Consider the following 25,203-nt stretch of genomic DNA (forward strand, 5'->3'; position numbering starts at 1 on the left):
GTAGAAGAAGCCTTTTCAATCACTCCCTTCAGTGCTGTGGCCACCCTTTCCTGTCTCTCTCTCTCGCTCTGTCTCTCTCACTCTCTCTCTCCCTCTGTCTCTCTCGCTCTCACTCTTGTTCTCTCGCTCTAACTCGCTCTCGCTCTCTCGCTTTCTCACTTTCGCTCTCTCTCGCTCTCTCTCGCGCTCTCTCTCGCTCTCTTTCGCTCTCTCTCTCGCTCTGTCTCTCTCGCTCTCACTCTCGTTCTCTCTCGCTCTCCCTCGCTCTCACTCACTCGCTCTCTCTCTCTCGCTCTCTCGCTCTATCTCTCTCTCTCTCTCTCTCTCTCGACTCTGTCTCTCTCACTCTTGTTCTCTCGCTCTCACTCGCTCTCTCGCTTTCTCACTCTCACTCTCTCTCTCACGCTCTCTCGCTCTCTTGCTCTCTCGCGCTCTCTCTCGCTCTCTCTCACTCGCTCGCACTCTCACGCTCGCTCTCTCTATCTTGCGCTCTCACACTCGCGCTCTATCTCTCGCTCTCTCTCACTCTCTCTCGCTCTCTCTCGCTCTGTCTCGCTCTCTCTCTCGCTTTCTCTCTCGCTCTCTCTCTTTCTCTCTCTCTCTCTCTCTCTCGCTCTGTCTCTCACACTCTCATTCTCTCACTCTCGCTCTCTCTCGCTCTCTCTTGCTCTCTCTCTCTTGCTCTCACTCGCTCTCTCGCTTTTTCTCGCTCTCTCTCTCTCTATCGCTTTCTCACTCTCGCTCTCTCTCGCTCTCTCTCACTCTTGCTCTCTCTCTCGCTCTCTCTGAAATGGCACCCTATGTTCATGAAAGCTCAGAGGCACCTGTTCTGTGATATGGTTGTAATAAACAGACGAGGACCTTGACTCTGTCCTTGTTAACACATTTGTGTTATTATGTTATGTCAACCTATACTAACGACAACTTCGACAACTCTCTTTCTCTTTTTCACATTGTCTCCGTCTTTCTCTCTCTCCCCTCTCTTTTTCTCTCTCTCTCCCCTCTCTCTTTCTCGCTCTCTCCCCTCTCTCTTTCTCTCTCTCTCCCTCCCTCTGTCTGTTTCTCTTTATTCATATGATGGGGATTGTGTGCGTCAGTATATTAGCAGGTGGATTAGCTTGTAATTTCATTTGGAATATTCAAGTATTTAACCAGGATTTCCAGCTCATTCTTTATTGCACTAGGAGCCCCAGAGTGGTGAAAGTAATTGAATTCTCTTTCTCTTCCTCCTCATTGTCTGTCAATAAGGAGCATCTCATGAATTTTGACTGACGTCTCGACTGCTAGTCGATACTCGGAGGGCCCAAACATCCCACCCTCCCTTTCCAATCCATCACAAACGGGTCTGAATGGGGAAGACAAAGCGTTAGAATGAGCCTACGTCTGATAAGGGGAGGGGAATACAGACTCCCCAGAGCCCCCCCCTAGTATCTCTCCCCCATAATAACTAACTCTCCCTCTCTCTCTCCCTCTCCATCCCTGCCTCAGCCTAGGCTGGCGCTCTCTTCGTGTGTGTGTGTGTGTGTGTGTGTGTGTGTGTGTGTGTAAGCTGTCTCAGATAAATATTATATCAGAGTGAATGCTGGGAGGGAGCGGGAAGGGTGGGTGTTCCTGAGCGACTCATTATCTTTTTATCCTCCAACCCCCTTGTTAGAGAGCATCTCTGATTTGCTTTGACACTTCAGCATGTAAAATATACATCTGTTGTTCTGCTGCGTGTGCGTGTGTGAGAGTGGAGTCTTGTTTTATTCACATGACGAGGGGGATGTGAATAGAGAGAGAAGTGGATTGAGAGGGTTGTACGGAAGGTGAAGAGGTACAGGAGGTGGAGCTCAGCACATCGAGTTAGGGATTCTTCCAAGTATGATCTAGTATGTTCCCGCTGTGGCTAAAATACATCTCCAACAATCAGTACTTGTCCATGTTTCAATCCAAGTGGAACAATGTGGTATTCCACTGTATAAGTGGGCTCGTTTGTCCCTATGCCCTTGTCCATGTTTCAATCCAAGTGGAACAATGTGGTATTCCACTGTATAAGTGGGCTCGTTTGTCCCTATGCCCATGATCTTCCTCTCTGTATATATACAGTGTCTCTCTCTCCATCTCTCTCTCAATACAGTAGGGCAAAAAAGTATTTAGTCAGCCACCAATTGTGCAAGTTCTCCCAATTAAAAAGATGAGAAAGGACTGTAATTTTCATCATAGGTACACTTCAACAATGACAGACAAAATGAGAAAAATAATCCAGAAAATCACATTGTAGGATTTTTTATAAATGTATTTGCAAATTATGTTGGAAAATACTTTGTTATATTCCCTTTTTTTGGCAATGACAGAGGTCTTCACAAGGTTTTCACACACTGTTGCTGGTATTTTGGCCTATTGGAGGTGTACCTGTGGATGTATTTCAAGACCAACCTTCAAACTCAGTGCCTCTTTGCTTGACATCATGGGAAAATCTAAAGAAATCAGCCAAGACCTACATTTTTTTTGTAGACCTCCATAAGTCTGGTTCATCCTCGGGAGCAATTTTCAAACACCTGACTGTACCACGTTCATCTGTACAAACAATAGTACGCAAGTATAAACACCATGGGACCACGCAGCCGTCATACCGCTCGAGAAAAGATGCGTTCTGTCTCCTAGAAATGAACGTACTTTGGTGTAAAAAGTGCAAATCAATCTCAGAACCTTCAGCAAAGAACCTTGTGAAGATGCTGGAGGAATCAGGTACAAAAGTATCTATATCCACAGTAAAATGAGTCCTATATCAACATAACCTGAAAGGCCGCTCAGCAAGGAAGAAGCCACTGCTCCAAACCCACCATAAAAAAAGCCAGACTACGGTTTGCAACTGCACATGGGGACAAAGATCTGACTTTTTGGAGAAGTGTCCTCTGGTCTGATGACACAAAAATAGAACTGTTTAGCCATAATGACCATGGTTATGTTTGGAGGAAAAGGGGGAGGCTTGCAAGCCAACTTATTGTGGGAAGCTTGTGGAAGGCTACCCAAAACTTTTGACCCAAGTTCAACAATTGAAAGGCAATGCTACCAAATACTAATTGAGTGTATGTAAACTTCTGACCCACTGGGAATGTGATGAAAGAAATCAAATCTGAAATAAATCATTCTCTCTACTATTATTCTGACATTTCACATTCTTAAAATAAAGTGGTGATCCTAACTGACCTAAGACAGGGAATTGTTACCAGGATTAAATGTCAGGAATTGTGAAAACTGAGTTTAAATGTATTTGGCTAAGGTGTATGTAAACTTCCGACTTCAACTGTGTCTATCTCTCTCTATCTCTCTCTCTCTATCTCTCTCTCTCTATCTCTCTGTCTCTTCCTCTCTCTATTTTTCTCTCTCTTTCTCTCTCTCTCTTTCTCTCTCGTTCTCTCTATCTCTCTCTCTTTCTCTCCCTGTCTCTCTTTCTCTCTCTTTCTCTCTCTCTCTTTCTCTCTCTTTCTATCTCTCTATCTCTCTCTCTTTCTCTCTCTTTCTCTCTCTCTTTCTTTCTCTTTCTATCTCTCTCTCTTTCTCTCTCTTTCTCTCTCTTTCTTTCTCTCTTACTCTCTCTCTTTCTCTCTCTCTCTTACTCTCTCTCTTTCGTTCTCTCTCTGTCTCTCTTACTTTCTCTCACTCTATCTCTTTCTATCTCTGTCTATTTCTCTCTCTCTTTCTCTCTCTTTCTCTCTCTCTTTCTCTCTCTTTCACTCTCTTTCTATCTCTGTCCCTCTTTCTTTCTCTATCTCTATCTGTTTCTCTCTTTCTCATTCTCTCTCTCTTTCTTTCTTTCTTTATCTTTCTTTCTCTCTTTCTCTCTCTCTGTCTTTCTCTTTTTCTCAGTTTCTTTCTTTCTTTCTTTCTTTCTCTCTCTTTGTTTCTTTGTTTCTTTCTTTGTTTCTTTGTTTCTTTCTTTGTTTCTTTGTTTCTCTCTTTCTCTTTCTCTCTCTCTCTCTTTCTCTCTCTCTTTTCTCCGTTTCTCTCTTTCTTTTTCTCTCTCTCTTTCTCTCTCTTTCTCTCTCTTTCTATTTCTCTTACTTTCTCTCACTCTATCTCTTTCTATCTCTGTCTCTTTCTCTCTCTCTGTCTCTTTCTCTCTTTTGCGCTCGCTCTCTCCTCTCATTCTGTCAGGGAGTGTGTCTGTGTGCGGGGGGGGGGGGGTCATGTGAAGTAACCCCTCTGAAACCAATTAAAGCACACTACTTCACTGTTTTAACTCTCATTGGCAGAGTTCAGTGTTCAGAGGCTAGTGTTTTCCTCGTGCCAGGTCCTAGGGGTTCCTGGGAGTAGGACAGTCAGACTCTAGAAAGGCTATATAACACAGAGGCCTCGGATGGTCTCAGACAATCTGTGTGTCTCACAACCTACTGAAGGTGCTACACCATTCATTTTGTTTTGGTTGTTATTGTGGCTACAAGAGTCGCCCCTCAGCCTCACAACAACCCCCTCACTCCCCCATTGTCAGGGTAGGTTGATACCGTGTTTGTCTGCTGTACTGTTTCTATAGGCCCTGCTGTCCTTCCTTAAACAGAGTCCACTGCCTGCTGACATCCATCCTTCACCAGCTTCTCCTGGAACACATTAACAACCCCGTTTATAGCCTGCCTCATGTTGGCCATGTCGCCCTGGTTCCCAGTCCAACCACAGCAGTGTCACGCTGCTTCACACAGGCCTTTAGCTACCACTACCATGTCATCATGTGGTAGAGGGATAGCTCTGGAGCTGGGTGAGGTTAGTCTGCTGTGAGTGCCTGGCCTCGGGGGTTGCTCCTGTGGCCACTACAGAACCCAGGCATGGCCAGCCAATGAAACGCCACCATGCCTCTGGACATGCCAGGGTGCCGTTTCCCCGACATGCTCTGCCCAGCCAACCATGTGGTGGAACAGGCAGCCAGTGAGATTACCCATAATTACCTTGTGATGGTTGTTAGAGGCCGCCTCCCGGATGCTGCCGCCTCACATCAGTCACCATGTTTGTTTTGTCATGCCACACCTGTCCTCGTTACGGGGAGTAATTTGGCTAAATAAATCACATTATGGCGCTGCTGTGTGGCACGTTGCTACAAAGCAGTGACGAGGGAGCCGGCGTAATATGTTTCAGTTAGGTGGACAAGAGGCCTTTCGCTGTGCGCCGCACAAGATTTTTCTGTTTTTCAAAGCGGAGAGGTGATTTTTCTTCATTAAAACATGGCTGGCTGGATTATGGTGTTTGGGTGAACAAGAGAGAAAGGGAGAGAACCTTACTGTTGTTACACATCCCGTGCTGACCATTCACAGACTTCTCTCTCTTCTCTCTCAGTCCCCTTTGGTCTGCGCTGCCTACACTGACAATACAGCGGTTAGCCTCACCTTGTCTCTCAGTGGCTTCTAACCAGACAGTCATTGATCGTCCCCTCCCTCTCTGTGTTGCAGCTGTTTCCGGAGACGGGGCCGAGACAGGGGGGCACCAGGCTGACCATCACGGGGGAGAACCTGGGCCTACAGTTCAGGGACATCCTGACAGGAGTGCGTCTGGGCAAGGTGCCCTGTATCCCCATTGAGGAGGAGTATATAAGCGCTGAGAGGTGAGGAGGCTCAGCTGCCTGGCTCTCACCACTTTCATATTGCCATCGCCCCTCCCTCTACACCTGTGCTCTGTGTTCATCCTCCTCTCCTCAGTGTATATCTCCTGTCCTCCTTCTTGTTGACGTTGTCTTTATCTCCATCTCTCTTCACCTGTCCTTTGGCTCTCTTTCTCTCAGTGTCTATTGTTTCCTCTCCCCATCTTGAGTATCTTCCTTCCTCTCCTGTGATATTCGCCTCCCTGCTCTACTCTATTCATATAGATGAAACAATATATCCAAACGTCGGGTTGATGGCGAATGCTCCTTTAAAATTGGAGGATTCACTACGCAAATATCAGACACCTTTACAGTCGGTTACAGCTGACCTCACGGGTGAATGCCTAACTCCCCTCTCCCTCCCGCCATCTCTCTCTCGCTGAACCTTCCCTACCCTCGCCTCTTCCACGTACAGAATTGTGTGTTTGCTAAATGATGCCACGGGCTACCGGGTGCAGGAGGCCAACGTGGAGGTGTGTGTGAGGGACTGCCTGACGGACTACAGGGCCCTCTCACCCCGGGCATTCACCTTTGTGGTAAGTCGTAGCCAGATGACACACTAGATGGATCCTTACATTAGACTGAGTATTGATGATTTCGTTTTTTGCTAATCTAAATGTAAAAACATATGTGTTATGGTTTACCTCCATCTCCAGACACCTTTCTTCACTCGAGTGCTGCCTGCTCAGGGTCCTCTCTCTGGGGGCACCAGGGTCACCATTGAGGGCAACCACCTCAACGCCGGCAGCTCTGTGTTTGTCAACATCGGACGCCACCCCTGCCACTTCAAAAAGTGAGTGTCTGTCACTATCTGTCTCTCTGTCTGTCCACCTGTCTCTACTTAGCTCTCTGGACCAAGTATTACCACAGTGGGTCCACCATGCACAGTGCTGTACATTTACTGTCTATCTAAGGAATAGTGAGGGAGTCAGACAGCCATCGGCTGCTCTGCATTGCAGCTGAGAGGGAGGTAGAGCCCAGCCAAGGAGTGTGAGTGCCAGGTTCCTGACAGAGGGAGTGAGGGGAGATACAGGCGGAGTGAGGGGAGATACAGGGAGTGTGAGTGCCAGGTTCCTGACAGAGGGAGTGAGGGGAGATACAGGGAGTGTGAGTGCCAGGTTCCTGACAGAGGGAGTGAGGGGAGATACAGGGAGTGTGAGTGCCAGGTTCCTAACAGGGGGAGTGAGGAGAGATACAGGGAGTGTGAGTGCCAGGTTCCTGACAGGGGGAGTGAGGGGAGATACAGGGAGTGTGAGTGCCAGGTTCCTGACAGAGGGAGTGAAGGGAGATACAGGGAGTGTGAGTGCCAGGTTCCTGACAGGGGGAGTGAGGAGAGATACAGGGGGAGTGAGGGGAGATACAGGGGGAGTGAGGGGAGATACAGGGGGAGTGAGGAGAGATACAGGGGGAGGGAGGGGAGATACAGGGGGAGGGAGGAGAGATACAGGGGGAGGAGGAGAGATACAGAGGGAGGGAGGAGAGATACAGGGGGAGGGAGGAGAGATACAGGGGGAGGGAGGAGAGATACAGGGGGAGGGAGGAGAGATACAGGGGAGGGAGGAGAGATACAGGGGGAGGGAGGAGAGATACAGGGGGAGGGAGGAGATATACAGGGGGAGGGGAGATACAGGGGGAGGGAGGAGAGATACAGGGGAGGATGAGAGATACAGGGGAGGGAGGAGATTACAGGGGGAGGGAGGAGAGATACAGGGGGAGGGAGGAGAGATACAGGGGGAGGGAGGAGAGATACAGGGGGAGTGAGGGAGATACAGGGGGTGTGAGGAGGAGATACAGGGGGAGGGGAGGGAGGGAGATACAGGGGGAGTGAGGAGAGATACAGGGGGGAGGAGGGGAGATACAGGGGGAGGAGGAGAGATACAGGGGAGTGAGGAGAGATACAGGGGGAGTGAGGGAGATACAGGGGGAGTGAGGAGAGATACAGGGGGAGGGAGGGGAGATACAGGGGGAGGGAGGAGAGATACAGGGGAGGGAGGAGAGATACAGGGGGAGGGAGGAGAGATACAGGGGGAGGGAGGAGAGATACAGGGGAGTGAGGAGAGATACAGGGGGAGTGAGGGAGATACAGGGGGAGTGAGGAGAGATACAGGGGGAGTGAGGAGAGATACAGGGGGAGGGATGAGAGATACAGGGGGAGGGAGGAGAGATACAGGGGGAGGAGGAGAGATACAGGGGGAGGGAGAGAGATACAGGGGGATGGAGGAGAGATACAGGGGGAGGAGGAGAGATACAGGGGGATGGAGGAGAGATACAGGGGGAGGAGAGGAGAGATACAGGGGGAGGGAGGAGAGATACAGGGGGAGTGAGGAGAGATACAGGGGGAGGGAGGAGAGATACAGGGGGATGGAGGAGAGATACAGGGTGAGGAGAGGAGAGATACAGGGGGATGGAGGAGAGATACAGGGGGAGGAGAGGAGAGATACAGGGGGAGGGAGGAGAGATACAGGGGAGTGAGGGGAGGTGAGATACAGGGGGAGGGATGAGAGATACAGGGGGATGGGAGAGAGATACAGGGGAGGGAGGAGAGATACAGGGGAGTGAGGAGAGATACAGGGGGAGTGAGGGGAGATACAGGGGAGTGAGGAGAGATACAGGGGGAGGGAGGGGAGATACAGGGGAGGGAGGAGAGATACAGAGGGAGGGAGGAGAGATACAGGGGGAGGGAGGAGAGACAGGGGGAGGGAGGAGAGATACAGGGGGAGAGGAGAGATACAGGGGGAGGGAGGAGAGATACAGGGGGAGGGAGTGCAGGTTCCTGACAGAGGGAGTGAAGGAGATACAGGGAGTGTGAGTGCCAGGTTCCTGACAGGGGATGAGGAGAGATACAGGGGAGTGAGGGGAGATACAGGGGGAGTGAGGGAGATACAGGGGAGTGAGGAGAGATACAGGGGGAGGGAGGGAGATACAGGGGAGGGAGGAGAGATACAGGGGGAGGGAGGAGAGATACAGAGGAGGGAGGAGAGATACAGGGGAGGGAGGAGAGATACAGGGGAGGGAGGAGAGATACAGGGGGAGGGAGGAGAGATACAGGGGGAGGGAGGAGAGATACAGGGGGAGGGAGGAGATATACAGGGGGAGGGGAGATACAGGGGGAGGGAGGAGAGATACAGGGGGAGGGATGAGAGATACAGGGGAGGAGGAGATATACAGGGGGAGGAGGAGAGATACAGGGAGGGAGGAGAGATACAGGGGGAGGGAGATACAGGGGGAGTGAGGGGAGATACAGGGGGAGTGAGGAGAGATACAGGGGGAGGGAGGGGAGATACAGGGGGAGTGAGGAGAGATACAGGGGGAGGGAGGGGAGATACAGGGGGAGAGGGAGGAGAATACAGGGGGAGTGAGGAGAGATACAGGGGGAGTGAGGGGAGATACAGGGGGAGTGAGGAGAGATACAGGGGGAGGGAGGGGAGATACAGGGGGAGGGAGGAGAGATACAGGGGGAGGGAGGAGAGATACAGGGGGAGGGAGGAGAGATACAGGGGGAGGGAGGAGAGATACAGGGGGAGGGAGGAGAGATACAGGGAGTGTGAGTGCCAGGTTCCTGACAGGGGGAGTGAGGGGAGATACAGGGAGTGTGAGTGCCAGGTTCCTGACAGAGGGAGTGAAGGGAGATACAGGGAGTGTGAGTGCCAGGTTCCTGACAGGGGGAGTGAGGAGAGATACAGGGGAGTGAGGGGAGATACAGGGGAGTGAGGGGAGATACAGGGGGAGTGAGGAGAGATACAGGGGGAGGGAGGGGAGATACAGGGGGAGGGAGGAGAGATACAGGGGGAGGGAGGAGAGATACAGAGGGAGGGAGGAGAGATACAGGGGAGGGAGGAGAGATACAGGGGGAGGGAGGAGAGATACAGGGGAGGGAGGAGAGATACAGGGGGAGGGAGGAGAGATACAGGGGGAGGGAGGAGAGATACAGGGGGAGGGAGGAGATATACAGGGGGAGGGAGATACAGGGGGAGGGAGGAGAGATACAGGGGGAGGGATGAGAGATACAGGGGAGGGAGGAGATATACAGGGGGAGGGAGGAGAGATACAGGGGAGGGAGGAGAGATACAGGGGAGGGGAGATACAGGGGGAGTGAGGGGAGATACAGGGGGAGTGAGGAGAGATACAGGGGGAGGGAGGGGAGATACAGGGGGAGTGAGGAGAGATACAGGGGGAGGGAGGAGATACAGGGGGAGGGAGGAGAGATACAGGGGGAGGGAGGGGAGATACAGGGGGAGGGAGGAGAGATACAGGGGGAGTGAGGAGAGATACAGGGGGAGTGAGGGGAGATACAGGGGGAGTGAGGAGAGATACAGGGGAGGATGGGGAGATACAGGGGGAGGGAGGAGAGATACAGGGGGAGGGAGGAGAGATACAGGGGGAGGGAGGAGAGATACAGGGGGAGGGAGGAGAGATACAGGGGGAGGGAGGGGAGAGATACAGGGGGAGTGAGGAGAGATACAGGGGGAGTGAGGGGAGATACAGGGAGTGAGGGGAGATACAGGGGAGTGAGGAGAGATACAGGGGGAGTGAGGAGAGATACAGGGGGAGGGATGAGAGATACAGGGGGAGGGAGGAGAGATACAGAGATACAGGGGAGGGATGAGAGATACAGGGGGAGGAGGAGAGATACAGGGGGAGTGAGGAGAGATACAGGGGGATGGAGGAGAAATACAGGGGAGGAGAGGAGAGATACAGGGGGAGTGAGGAGAGATACAGGGGGAGTGAGGGAGGTGAGATACAGGGGAGGGATGAGAGATACAGGGGGAGGGAGGAGAGATACAGGGGGAGGGAGGAGAGATACAGGGGGAGGGAGGAGAGATACAGGGGAGGGAGGAGAGATACAGGGGGAGTGAGGAGAGGAGAGATACAGGGGGATGGAGGAGAGATACAGGGGAGGAGAGGAGAGAGATACAGGGGGAGGGAGGAGAGATACAGGGGGAGGGAGGAGAGATACAGGGGGAGTGAGGAGAGATACAGGGGGAGTGAGGGGAGATACAGGAGGAGTGAGGAGAGATACAGGGGGAGGGAGGGAGATACAGGGGGAGGGAGGAGAGATACAGGGGGAGGAGGAGAGATACAGGGGGAGGGAGGGAGATACAGGGAGGGAGGAGAGATACAGGGGAGGGAGGAGAGATACAGGGGAGTGAGGAGAGATACAGGGGGAGTGAGGGGAGATACAGGGGGAGTGAGGAGAGATACAGGGGGAGTGAGGAGAGATACAGGGGAGGGATGAGAGATACAGGGGGAGGGAGGAGAGATACAGGGGGAGGGAGGAGAGATACAGAGGGAGGGAGGGGAGATACAGGGGGAGGGAGGAGAGATACAGGGGGAGGGAGGGGAGATACAGGGGGAGGGAGGAGAGATACAGGGGGAGGGAGGAGAGATACAGAGGAGGGAGGAGAGATACAGGGGGAGGGAGGAGAGATACAGGGGGAGGAGGAGAGATACAGGGGGAGGGAGGAGAGATACAGGGGGAGGAGGAGAGATACAGGGGGAGAGGAGAGATACAGGGGAGGGATGAGAGATACAGGGGGAGGGAGGAGAGATACAGGGGAGGGAGGAGAGATACAGGGGGAGGAGGAGAGATACAGGGGAGGGAGGAGAGATACAGGGGGAGTGAGGAGAGGAGAGATACAGGGGATGGAGGAGAGATACAGGGGGAGGAGAGGAGAGATACAGGGGGAGGGAGGAGAGATACAGGGGAGGGAGGAGAGATACAGGGGGAGTGAGGAGAGATACAGGGGAGTGAGGGGAGATACAGGAGGAGTGAGGAGAGATACAGGGGAGGGAGGGGAGATACAGGGAGGAGGGAGAGATACAGGGGGAGGGAGGAGAGATACAGGGGGAGGAGGAGAGATACAGGGGGAGGGAGGAGAGATACAGGGGGAGGGAGGAGTGATACAGGGGGAGTGAGGAGAGATACAGGGGGAGTGAGGAGAGATACAGGGGGAGTGAGGAGAGATACAGGGGGAGGGATGAGAGATACAGGGGGAGGGAGGAGAGATACAGGGGGAGGGAGGAGAGATACAGAGGAGGGAGGGAGATACAGGGGGAGGGAGGAGAGATACAGGGGGAGGGAGGGGAGATACAGGGGAGGGAGAGAGAGATACAGGGGGAGGAGGAGAGATACAGGGGGAGGGAGGAGATATACAGGGGGAGGGGAGATACAGGGGAGGAGGAGAGATACAGGGGAGGGATGAGAGATACAGGGGAGGGAGGAGATATACAGGGGGAGGGAGGAGAGATACAGGGAGGGAGGAGAGATACAGGGGGAGGGGAGATACAGGGGGAGTGAGGGAGATACAGGGGGAGTGAGGAGAGATACAGGGGAGGGAGGGGAGATACAGGGGGAGTGAGGAGAGATACAGGGGGAGGGAGGGGAGATACAGGGGAGGGAGGAGAGATACAGGGGAGTGAGGAGAGATACAGGGGAGTGAGGGGAGATACAGGGGGAGTGAGGAGAGATACAGGGGGAGGGAGGGGAGATACAGGGGGAGGGAGGAGAGATACAGGGGGAGGGAGGAGAGAGGATACAGGGGGAGGGAGGAGAGATACAGGGGGAGGGAGGAGACGATACAGGGGGGAGGAGGAGAGATACAGGGGGAGTGAGGGGGAGATACAGGGGGGAGTGAGGAGAGATACAGGGGGAGTGAGGAGAGATACAGGGGGAGTGAGGATGAGAGATACAGGGGGAGGAGGAGAGATACAGGGGGAGGGAGGAGAGATACAGGGGGAGGGAGGAGAGATACAGGGGGATGAGGGAGGAGGAGAGATACAGGGGGGGAGGGAGAAGAGATACAGGGGGATGGAGGCGAGATACAGGGGGAGGAGGAGAGATACAGGGGAGGGAGGAGAGATACAGGGGGAGTAGAGTGAGGAGAGATACAGGGGGAGGGAGGAGAGATACAGGGGGATGGAGGAGAGATACAGGGGAGGGAGAGGAGAGATACAGGGGGATGGAGGAGAGATACAGGGGGAGGGATGAGAGATACAGGGGGATGGAGGAGAGATACAGGGGGAGGGAGGAGAGATACAGGGGGAGTGAGGAGAGATACAGGGGGAGTGAGGGGAGATACAGGGGGAGGGAGGAGAGATACAGGGGGAGGGAGGAGAGATACAGGGGGAGGGAGGAGAGATACAGGGGGAGGGAGGAGAGATACAGGGGGAGGGAGGAGAGATACAGGGGGAGGGAGTGCCAGGTTCCTGACAGAGGGGTGAGGGAAGATACAGGGAGGTGTGAGTGCCAGGTTCCTGACAGGGGGAGTGAGGAGAGATACAGGGGGAGTGAGGGGAGATACAGGGGGAGTGAGGGGAGATACAGGGGGAAGTGAGGAGAGATTACAGGGGGAGGGAGGGGAGATACAGGGGGAGGGAGGAGAGATACAGGGGGAGGGAGGAGAGATACAGAGGGAGGGAGGAGAGATAACAGGGGGAGGGAGGAGAGATACAGGGGGAGGGAGGAGAGATACAGGGGGAGGGAGGAGAGATACAGGGGAGGGAGGAGAGATACAGGGGGAGGGAGGAGATATACAGGGGGAGCGCGGAGATACAGGGGGAGGGATGGAGAGATACAGGGGGAGGGATGAGAGATACAGGGGAGGGAGGAGATATACAGGGGGAGGGAGGAGAGATACAGGGGGAGGGAGGAGAGATACAGGGGGAGGGAGATACAGGGGAGTGAGGGGAGATACAGGGGGAGTGAGGAGAGATACAGGGGGAGGGAGGGGAGATACAGGGGGAGTGAGGAGAGATACAGGGGGAGGGAGGGGAGATACAGGGGGAGGGAGGAGAGATACAGGGGGAGTGAGGAGAGATTACAGGGGGCCGTGAGGGGAGATACACGGGGGAGGTGAGGAGAGATACAGGGCGAGGGAGGGGAGATACAGGGGGAGGGAGGAGAGATACAGGGGGAGGGAGGAGAGATACAGGGGGAGGGAGGAGAGATACAGGGGGAGGGAGGAGAGATACAGGGGAGGGAGGAGAGATACAGGGAGTGTGAGTGCCAGGTTCCTGACAGGGGGAGTGAGGGGATTGAACAGGGAGTGTGAGTGCCAGGTTCCTGACAGACGGGAGTGAAGGGAGATACAGGGAGTGTGAGTGCCAGGTCCTGACAGGGGGTAGTGAGGAGAGATACAGGGGGAGTGAGGGGAGATACAGGGGGAGTGAGGGGAGATACAGGGGGAGTGAGGAGAGATACAGGGGGAGGGAGGGGAGATACAGGGAGGGAGGAGAGATACAGGGGGAGGGAGGAGAGATACAGAGGGAGGGAGGAGAGATACAGGGGGAGGGAGGAGAGATACAGGGGGGAGGGATGGAGAGATACAGGGGGAGGGAGGAGAGATACAGGGGGAGGGAGGAGAGATACAGGGGGAGGGAGGGAGAGATACAGGGGGAGGGAGGAGATATACAGGGGGAGGGGAGATACAGGGGGAGGGAGGAGAGATACAGGGGGAGGATGAGAGATACAGGGGAGGGAGGAGATATACAGGGGGAGGAGGAGGAGAGATACAGGGGAGGGAGGAGAGATACAGGGGGGAGGGGAGAGAGATTACAGGGGGAGGGGAGATACAGGGGGAGTGAGGAGAGATACAGGGGAGGGAGGGGAATAGGGGTGAGTGGAGGAGAGATACAAGGGGGAGGGAGGGGAGATACAGGGGGAGGGAGGAGAGATACAGGGGGAGTGAGGAGAGATACAGGGGGAGTGAGGGGAGATACAGGGGAGTGAGGAGAGCATTACAGGGGAGGGAGGTGGAGATACAGGGGGAGGGAGGAGAGATACAGGGGGAGGGAGGAGAGATCCAGGGGGGGGTAAGGAGGAGAGTACAGGGGGAGGGAGGAGAGATACAGGGGGAGGGAGGAGAGGATACAGGGGGAAGTGAGGAGAGATACAGGGGGAGTGAGGGGAAGATACAGGGGGAAGTGAGGAGGAGATACAGGGGGAGTGAGGAGAGATACAGGGGGCGAGTGAGGAGAGATACAGGGGGAGGGATGAGAGATACAGGGGGAGGGAGGAGAGATACAGAGATACAGGGGGAGGGATGAGAGATACAGGGGGAGGGAGGATGAGATACAGGGGGAGTGAGGAGAGATACAGGGGGATGGAGGAGAAATAAGGGGGAGGAGAGGAGAGATACAGGGGGAGTGAGGAGAGCTACAGGGGGAGTGAGGGGAGGTGAGATACAGGGGGAGGGATGAGAGATACAGGGGGAGGGAGGAGAGATACAGGGGGAGGGAGGAGAGATACAGGGGGAGGGAGGAGGAGATACGGGGGAGGGAGGAGAGATACAGGGGAGTGGAGGAGAGGAGAGATACAGGGGGATGGAGGAGAGATACAGGGGGAGGAGAGGAGAGATACAGGGGAGGGAGGAGAGCATACAGGGGGGAGGAGAGAGAGATCTACAGGGGGGAGTGAGGAGAGATACAGGGGGCGTGAGGGAGAGATACAGGAGGAGTGAGGAGAGATACAGGGGGAGGGAGGGGAGATACAGGGGAGGGAGGAGAGATACAGGGGGGGAGGGAGGAGACGATACAGGGGGAGGGAGGGAGATACAGGGGGAGGGAGGAGAGATAAGGGGGAGGGAGGAGAGATACAGGGGAGGGAGAGAGAGATACAGGGGCGTGAGGAGAGATTACAGGGGGGAGTGAGGGGAGATACAGGGGGAGTGAGGAGAGATACAGGGGGACAGTGAGGAGAGATACAGGGGGAGGGATGAGAGATACAGGGGGAGGGAGGAGAGATACAGAGATACAGGGGGAGGGATGAGAGATACAGGGGGAGGGAGGAGAGATACAGGGGGAGTGAGGAGAGATACAGGGGGATGGAGGCGAGGATACAGGGGGAGGAGAGGAGAGATACAGGGGGAGTGAGGAGAGATACAGGGGGGAGTGAGGGGAGGTGAGATACAGGGGGAGGGATGAGAGATACAGGGGGAGGGAGGAGAGATACAGGGGGAGGGAGGAGAGATACAGGGGGAGGGAGGAGAGATACAGGGGGAGGGAGGAGAGATACAGGGGGAGTGAGGAGAGGAGAGATACAGGGGGATGGAGGAGAGATACAGGGGGAGGAGAGGAGAGATACAGGGCGAGGGAGGAGAGATACAGGGGGAGTGAGGGGAGGTGAGATACAGGGGGAGGGATGAGAGATACAGGGGGAGGGAGGAGAGATACAGGGGGAGGGAGGAGAGATACAGGGGGAGGGAGGAGAGATACAGGGGGAGTGAGGAGAGGAGAGATACAGGGGGAGGGAGGAGAGATACAGGGGGAGTGAGGGGAGATACAGGGGGAGGGAGGAGAGATACAGGGGGAGTGAGGAGAGATACAGGGGGATGGAGGAGAGATACAGGGGGGAGGAGAGGAGAGATACAGGGGGAGTGAGGAGAGATACAGGGGGAGTGAGGGGAGGTGAGATACAGGGGGAGGGATGAGAGATACAGGGGGAGGGAGGAGAGATACAGGGGGAGGGAGGAGAGATACAGGGGGAGGGAGGAGAGATACAGGGGGAGGGAGGAGAGATACAGGGGGAGTGAGGAGAGGAGAGATACAGGGGGATGGAGGAGAGAGATACAGGGGGGAGGAGAGGAGAGATACAGGGGGAGGGAGGAGAGATACAGGGGGAGTGAGGGGAGGTGAGATACAGGGGGAGGGATGAGAGATACAGGGGGAGGGAGGAGAGATACAGGGGGAGGGAGGAGAGATACAGGGGGAGGGAGGAGAGATACAGGGGGAGTGAGGAGAGGAGAGATACAGGGGGAGGGAGGAGAGATACAGGGGGAGTGAGGGGAGGTGAGATACAGGGGGAGGGAGGAGAGATACAGGGGGAGGGAGGGGAGGTGAGATACAGGGGGAGGGAGGGGAGAAAGCTCTGCCATTCTCTGACTAATGCAGACACTTCTACCTGGACCAGAGCCAGGACTTTATCAATGAAATACCCCCATCTCCCGCTGATTCACCCTCCCTCCATTGACTGGAATTGTTTGAGATGCAGTGTGTGGTTGTGGTGTGCTTGCGTCCGTGCTGTCGGTGTTGTTTTTCTATGTCATACTGTGTCTGTGCATGTAATCTTTCTGATGTTCATATATGTCACAGTGCTACAGTAGGTCTCTGTCCTCAGCCAAGCTGTTTCCACTGTTATCCTGGATAGAAACACATCTATTTCTATTTATTTCCTTTCAAAGATAATCCAGCAGATTATCTTTTTTTCTGCAGTGCTACCTTCTCTCCCTCTCCTTCTCTCTCTCTCCTCTCTCTCATTCTCTCTCATCCTCTTTGTGACTGTCTCCTTCTCTCTCTCTCCTTCTCTCTCTCTCCTTCTCTCTCTCCTTTTCTCTCTCTTCTCTCTCGTCCTCTTTGTGACTGTCTCCTCTCTCTGTCCTTCTCTCTCTGTCCTTCTCTCTCTCTCCTTCTCTCTCTCTCCTTCTCTCTCTCTCCTTCTCTCTCTCGTCCTCTTTGTGTCTGTCTCCTCTCTCTCGTCCTCTTTGTCTGTCTCCTTCTCTCTCTTGTTCTCTTTGTGTCTGTCTCCTTCTCTCTCTCGTCCTCTTTGTCTGTCTCCTTCTCTCTCTTGTCCTCTTTGTGTCTGTCTCCTTCTCTCTTTCGTCCTCTTTGTCTGTCTCCTTCTCTCTCTCGTCCTCTTTGTGTCTGTCTCATTCTCTCTCTCGTCCTCTTTGTGTCTGTCTCCTTCTCTCTCTCGTCCTCTTTGTGCTGTCTCCTTCTCTCTCTCGTCCTCTTTGTGTCTGTCTCCTTCTCTCTCTCGTCCTCTTTGTGTCTTTCTCGTTTTGTTGTTTGTCACTAACACCTTGTCAAAATATATGCAATCTTGGGAGGGTTTGTGGAGCGTGCGTTGTGAAGCGGGTTCCCATGGAAACGGGGCGAGGGGAAACAGAGGAGACATTGCAGGCACGTCTCCAATCAGGACCTGGGAATCACACCAGAATCACTCCTCTCCTCTCTTCCTAGAAAGACTGCGGCACTTTCCCAGAAATTCAAGCATCATCCAACAACGCTACAGATTAGATATCGTAGTTACTGTGTAATAATTGACTAGACACACCAAACATTGGTAGACACGGATTTTAACAATATGGCGCTCATTCATGTACACATTGACATAAGGTATGACCATTTCTTTAGAGACAGGTGCTGAAACCTGGACCATTGGTTTCTGTCATACTGAGGAAACTGGTGATATCTCTTTGTAACCGTTGTCATCCTTGAACCATGTTTCTCCCCTTCTCTCTGCAGGAGGAATGCCCGGGAGATAGTATGTGTGACCCCAGCGGGGCTGACCCCTGGCAGCACACCAGTCATGGTGGACATCGACTCTGCAGAGCTGAGGAACCCAGAGGTCAAATATAACTACACCGAGGACCCCACCGTCCTGAGGATTGAACCCGACTGGAGCATCGCTAGGTAGGGAGAGGATCTGGGTATTTTTCATTGCTCACCTGGTTCTCTGGTGCCGGTCAGCTGTGCAGTACTGGAGCTACAGTGGCACCTCTTTAAAAGAGTTAGCGAGGAAAACACAGAACCTTGTGGAAAGTCCACTTTGACCCAGAATGCTCTGCTTCCTGGTTAACCCTTTGAGACACTGTTACAAGATGTGATAGCCCTCACCTCTCTCTCGCTCTCTCTCTATCTCTCTCCCTGTGTCTCTGTTGACACCACTTTCTGCTTCCTGGTTAACCCTTTGAGACACTGTTACAAGATGTGATAGCTCTCTCTCTCTCTCTCTCTCTCTCTCTCTCCCTGTGTCTCTGTTGACACCACTTTCTGCTTCATCTACAATAGGTTGATCTAATAGGCTGTTGGATTGAAATGGGGTATAGTCATTGCTCTGTGGGATTGGCTAAGGAGCAGCTGTGGCCCAACTGCAGCCCCAGGGCCCCCATTCCTCTGTGCTCTGTGTCTAAATTTCTGTGTTTATTTGTTAGGATCTACATGTGTGTTGAAGTCTGTTTGTGTGTGGGGGGGTCGGGGGGGGGTTCTGCTCTGCTCCACTGAGTCACCCAGGGGTGGCCTGCCCAGCTACAGAGCCTGGATGGGTGGATGAGCTGACTGACTGACTGTTCCTCAAGAGTCTCCAGTGATTCACCACAGATCTGGGCTCCGTCTGGCACAGAGAAACAGACGGGAACACATGCATAAACAAATGAAAAACAAGCGACAAAATGACTGAGATTCCTGGATCTCTCAGAGCCACAATTCTCTCAGCTCATCGATGTGATCGCTGTACTGTAGGCCGAAATGCCTTATTCACACACTCCAGCATAAGATACACCAGGGGCTTGGAGATGTGTGAACCACATATTTGTTCATCTGTGCATTAACTTCTACTTTCACGTCTATGTTAACGGCATTGCAATGTTTTCAATAGGGAGTTGTACACTGAGATTGGTCAATTAGATTGGCTTATTATCGTATTTGCAACTTTCTCGTTTTTCTGCTGTAGAAAAATACTTTTAAATAGCTTACTGATTGAATAAGTGGCTGCTAAATTGCTTTATCATATAGAGAAAAGGGAGAGAATACGAGGAACCAAGTAGAAGAGAAGTAATTAAGAGATTCTGAAAGAGAAGAAGAGGAAAAGCAGTAATCCTTTTCATACTCTACGTTTTTCCACCATCTTTTTTCAGCCTTTTCCTTATATCTGAAAGGTATTGCCAGTATCAAAGCCCAAACTTTTTTTCCTGCCTAGCGACCTAGTAGTAATTTCAATAAAGTTCTGCCTACGGCCTAGGAATAGGGTTGGAGTTTGGCATACGGAGTTTGGGCAAAATATCACCTGGTGATATACAGTGCCTTGCGAAAGTATTCGGCCCCCTTGAACTTTGCGACCTTTTGCCACATTTCAGGCTTCAAACATAAAGATATAAAACTGTATTTTTTTGTGAAGAATCAACAACAAGTGGGACACAATCATGAAGTGGAACGCCATTTATTGGATATTTCAAACTTTTTTAACAAATCACAAACTGAAGAATTGGGCGTGCAAAATTATTCAGCCCAAGTGAATACTTTGTAGCGCCACCTTTTGCTGCGATTACAGCTGTAAGTCGCTTGGGGTATGTCTCTATCAGTTTTGCACATCGAGAGACTGACATTTTTTCCCATTCCTCCTTGCAAAACAGCTCGAGCTCAGTGAGGTTGGATGGAGAGCATTTGTGAACTGCAGTTTTCAGTTCTTTCAACAGATTCTCGATTGGATTCAGGTCTGGACTTTGACTTGGCCATTCTAACACCTGGATATGTTTATTTTTGAACCATTCCATTGTAGATTTTGCTTTATGTTTTGGATCATTGTCTTGTTGGAAGACAAATCTCCATCCCAGTCTCAGGTCTTTTGCAGACTCCATCAGGTTTTCTTCCAGAATGGTCCTGTATTTGGCTCCATCCATCTTCCCATCAATTTCAACCATCTTCCCTGTCCCTGCTGAAGAAAAGCAGGCCCAAACCATGATGCTGCCACCACCATGTTTGACAGTGGGGATGGTGTGTTCAGGGTGATGAGCTGTGTTGCTTTTACGCCAAACATAACGTTTTGCATTGTTGCCAAAAAGTTCAATTTTGGTTTAATCTGACCAGAGCACCTTCTTCCACATGTTTGGTGTGTCTCCCAGGTGGCTTGTGGCAAACTTTAAACAACACTTTTTATGGATATCTTTAGGAAATGGCTTTCTTCTTGCCACTCTTCCATAAAGGCCAGATTTGTGCAATATACGACTGATTGTTGTCCTATGGACAGAGTCTCCCACCTCAGCTGTAGATCTCTGCAGTTCATCCAGAGTGATCATGGGCCTCTTGGCTGCATCTCTGATCAGTCTTCTCCTTGTATGAGCTGAAAGTTTAGAGGGACGGCCAGGTCTTGGTAGATTTGCAGTGGTCTGATACTCCTTCCATTTCAATATTATCGCTTGCACAGTGCTCCTTGGGATGTTTAAAGCTTGGGAAATATTTTTGTATCCAAATCCGGCTTTAAACTTCTTCACTACAGTATCTCGGACCTGCCTGGTGTGTTCCTTGTTCTTCATGATGCTCTCTGCGTTTTTAACGGACCTCTGAGACTATCACAGTGCAGGTGCATTTATACGGAGACTTGATTACACACAGGTGGATTGTATTTATCATCATTAGTCATTTAGGTCAACATTGGATCATTCAGAGATCCTCACTGAACTTCTGGAGAGAGTTTGCTGCACTGAAAGTAAAGGGGCTGAATAATTTTGCACGCCCAATTTTTCAGTTTTTGATTTGTTAAAAATGTTTGAAATATCCAATAAATGTCGTTCCACTTCATGATTGTGTTCCACTTGTTGTTGATTCTTCACAAAAAAATACAGTTTTATATCTTTATGTTTGAAGCCTGAAATGTGGCAAAAGGTCGCAAAGTTCAAGGGGGCCGAATACTTTCGCAAGGCACTGTATATATACATATATATATATATATACATATATATATATATATATATATATATATATATATATATATATATATACAGTACCAGTCAAAAGTTTGGACACACCTACTCAGGGGGTTTTGTCATTTTTTACTATTTTTTAAAACTATTTTCTACATTGTAGAATAAGACATCACAACTATGAAATAACACATATGGAATCATGTAGTAACCAAAAAAGTGTTAAACAAATCTAAATATATTTTATATTTGAAATTCTTCAAAGTAGCCACCCTTTGCCTTGACGACAGCTTTGCACGCTCTCTCAACCAGGTTCACCTGGAATGCTTTTCCAACCATCTTGAAGGAGTTCCCACATATGCTGAGCACTTGTTGGCTGCTTTTACTTCACTCTTCACTTTTACTTCACTCACCCAGATTTCCACCGGTCTAATGTCTATTGCTTGTGTTTTCTTGGCCCAAGCATGTCTCTTCTTATTGGTGTCCTTTAATAGTGGTTTCTTTGCAGCAATTCGAAGTTATTGAAATTTTCCAGATTGACTGACCTTTATGTCTTAAAGTAAAGCTACGATTGACTGTCATTTCTCTTTGCTTATTTGAGCTGTTCTTGCCATAATATGGACTCGGTCTTTTACCAAATTAGGCTATCTTCTGTATACCACCCCTACCTTAAACGCATTAAGAAGGAAAGAGATTCCACAAATTGAATTTTATCAAGGCACACCTATTAATTGAAATGCAGGTGACTACCTCATGAAGCTAGTTGAGTGAGTGCCAAGAGGGTGCAAAGCTGTCATCAAGGCAAAGGGTGACTACTTCATTTATTTAAAAAAAAAATTGGTTACTACATGATTCCATTTGTGTTATTTCATAGTTTTGATGTCTTCATTATTATTATACAATGTAGAAAATAGTACAAATAAAGAAAAGCCCTTGAATTAGTAAGTGTGTCCAAACTTTTGACTGGTACTGTATGCAAATATATATATATATATATAAATATTTGTATTGTTGTTGTTTTTTAAGAAAGTAGTGCACTGAGCCTTTACTAGTCCTGTATTAGAGGACTGATATCACTGTCTGTAGGTCGGGCAAAAATAAATTCATCTGCAGACTAGCTCCAGAATGGGAAAAATATTCTCAATTATATTACTATATATTACTACTATAAAATCTACTATACAATTAAATAACCTAATATAAAATAATGGTTTGGGACTGACAGCCGATCTTGCCTACTAAAGGAACAAGCCTACAGCCTATGACATGGAGCATAGCCACATAACATACAGTAGACCAACTCATTTTCTGTTCTTCTGAAATACATTTTCTTCATATCATGTTTCTTTAGACCTGCCTAAAATAAGTAATGGATTTATTGTGATGTTGTATATTCAATTGGTTTATTAGACTTTTTAAAATGTAGATGTTCCAAAGACGCATCAGCAGCTTGAAGGTGTGGAGACCAGGAGATGCTAAACGTGTTTATGGAGACCAGGAGATGCTAAACGTGTTGATGGAGACCAGGAGATGCTAAACGTGTTTATGGAGACCAGGAGATGCTAAACGTGTTGATGGAGACCAGGAGATGCTAAACGTGTTTATGGAGACCAGGAGATGCTAAACGTGTTGATGGAGACCAGGAGATGCTAAACGTGTTGAAGGAGACCAGGAGATGCTAAACGTGTTGATGGAGACCAGGAGATGCTAAACGTGTTGATGGAGACCAGGAGATGCTAAACGTGTTGATGGAGACCAGGAGATGCTAAACGTGTTGATGGAGACCAGGAGATGCTAAACGTGTTGATGGAGACCAGGAGATGCTACACATGTTGATGTTAATTGACAGTCAATTACAGTGAGATTCCTTTGCATGACAATAACCAGCTGACACAATGTCATGACCGCTACAGCCCTATTTTTGGCTGAGCAAATAAGTGTGCGTGGTACAGCTATCCCTGATCAGAAACATTTATCATGCAATAATGTAGCCAGATCAAGTGCAGGCCTATTAGTTTCATCAGTCGTGTAAAGGCAACACCGAAAGCCTGCAGAGGTTGTGAAGTATGAACATGAGACTGACATGCTTTAGAAAATAGGATTGCTATTCCTTTCTATTGGTATCATGATGTAGATACTCTCAATGTAAAACCCTACGCCCTGCTCCCTAACAAAGTGGAGGGCCGGTAGGAAGGAGAGTGTGGTTAACAAAATGCATGGGTTCTGTTTTATATTCCACACGTTTCCCGTGACACAAGCTGTATAGGAAATGAATATTGGTTGTATTTTATTCTGTTATATTCCTTTATATTATTACCGCAAAATATGTGTGTGTTGACTGTGATCAGGGCACGTGTGTCTTGTCTGTTGAATGAACTAAATAGTGAACTATTCATTTGGACATAACATAAGTAAACTCAAAATATGCCATTCTACTGTTTTGAAAATACCTGTTAATAGTCTTCTAATGTTTCTTAGGACCTTTCCAAACAAATGAATAATAGATGTGTTTTTGATGGTGTATATTCAATGGATTTATTAAAATAGATGCTCACCACTCCCACTCGTCACCGGCCTGCCGGCATGTGCACGGGAGGTCTAAAAGGTGTATGCAGGCAAGAATGTGGTCAAAATGGGCCTGTTTGTAAGGGGGTAATATGAACATTGCCCTATTATTTTTACAGGCAAAATACCTTCAATCCTTTGTGAAAGCAGTATAAGCTACTTTGTCAAAGCCCAGTGGAGCCACGTTGCTGCTTAATAAAGGGCCACTTTTCAACCTCATATTCATTATCTCCAGCACCAAACCAGTAGGGGTGTAACGGTTCACCAAACCCACGGTTTGTATTGCGGTTTTGTGGGGAAAATAAATGGCAACAGTTACTGTAGTAAATATTTGTTTATTTGAAAGGTGCAATATGCAGAAATCGCTCTGCCATTTCCTGGTTGCTAAAATTCTAATAGTTTGCCTCATTTCAGTTTATGTGACAAAACAAGCAATATACTGTATAGTGTAGAGAATCATTGTACCATCCATTGTACCACTCTGAAATATATTTTCAATAACCAAAAATATTGTGTTTCAGCTGTTTGAAGATGGTGTACTAAAACAAGAACGGAAAGCATAGAAATAGCACACTTAGAACAGACAGTTTATTCAGAAAATATTCAAACCCCTTGACTTTTTCCACATTTTGTCGGGTTCTTGACCAAGGCCCTTCTCCTCCGATTGCTCAGTTTGGCTGGGTGGCCAGCTCTAGGAAGAGTCTTGGTGGTTCCTAACTTCTTCCATTTAAGAATGATGGAGGCCACTGTCTTCTTGGGGACATTCAATGCTGGAGACATTTTTTGGTACCCTTCCCCAGATCTGTGTCTCGGCCCAATCCTGTTTCGGAGCTCTACGGACAATTCCTTTGACCTCATGGCTTGGTTTTTGCTCTGACATGCACTGTCAACTTTGGGACCTTAAATAGACAGGTGTGTGCCTTTCCAAATCATGTCTAATTAATTTAATTTACCACAAGTGGACTCCAATCAAGTTGTAGAAACATCTCACGGATGATCATTAGAAACAGGATGCACCTGAGCTCAATTTCGAGTCTCATAGCAAAGGGTCTCAATAAATATGTAAATAAGGTATTTCTGTTTTTTATTTGTAATAAATTTGCAAAAATGTGTTTTGTCATTGTGGGGTATTGTGTGTAGATTGATGAGGAATTAGTTTTATTTAATACATTTTAGAATAAGGCTGTATGTAACAAAATGTGGAAAAAGTAAAGAGGTCTGAATAGTTTCCGAATGCACTGTAGATACTGGCTGAGGCTGGTGCTGGGGCTGGGCCTGCACTGGTGGGTGAAGAGAGAGAGAGAGAGTATATTCTCTGTTGGTTATTCCCTGAAGCGTGTACCTGAGGTAAGAGGGCTTTTTCACATAAAGAGCCGGGCTGGAGGTATAGGCTCTACACAAATAACAATCTGTGGAGAAAGCCTGCTTTAAAAAGGCAGCCCCAGCCTCATGCCCAGCCTCAGCCAGGAGCTGCCTGTCCATGCATGCAGGGTGAAGAAAGTCGACTGCAGAGAACACAGCATTCACCCGGCTAGATAAAGGAAGGCAGGAGGGATGTATATACGCTATACTTGCCAGACATAGTGGGTGTTGTTATGCACTGGCTTTCCAGACACT

At 50.2% G+C, this 25,203-nt stretch overlaps 1 protein-coding gene across 2 annotated transcripts in view; it reads left to right on the top strand.

The window, feature by feature from the left end:
• LOC109869349 (plexin-A1) overlaps window positions 1–25,203 on the top strand; it is a 344,851-nt gene that overhangs the window by 290,445 nt on the left and 29,203 nt on the right. For both annotated transcript variants that reach the window (XM_031803595.1, XM_031803596.1), the window contains exons 13-16: window positions 5,421–5,572; window positions 6,024–6,144; window positions 6,265–6,401; window positions 17,849–18,016. In XM_031803595.1, coding sequence (XP_031659455.1) covers window positions 5,421–5,572; window positions 6,024–6,144; window positions 6,265–6,401; window positions 17,849–18,016 — 578 coding nt within the window. The remainder of the gene's footprint in view (window positions 1–5,420; window positions 5,573–6,023; window positions 6,145–6,264; window positions 6,402–17,848; window positions 18,017–25,203) is intronic.

Source organism: Oncorhynchus kisutch, linkage group LG24 (genome assembly GCF_002021735.2).
Source record: "Oncorhynchus kisutch isolate 150728-3 linkage group LG24, Okis_V2, whole genome shotgun sequence".
NCBI classification, from domain to species: domain Eukaryota; kingdom Metazoa; phylum Chordata; class Actinopteri; order Salmoniformes; family Salmonidae; genus Oncorhynchus; species Oncorhynchus kisutch.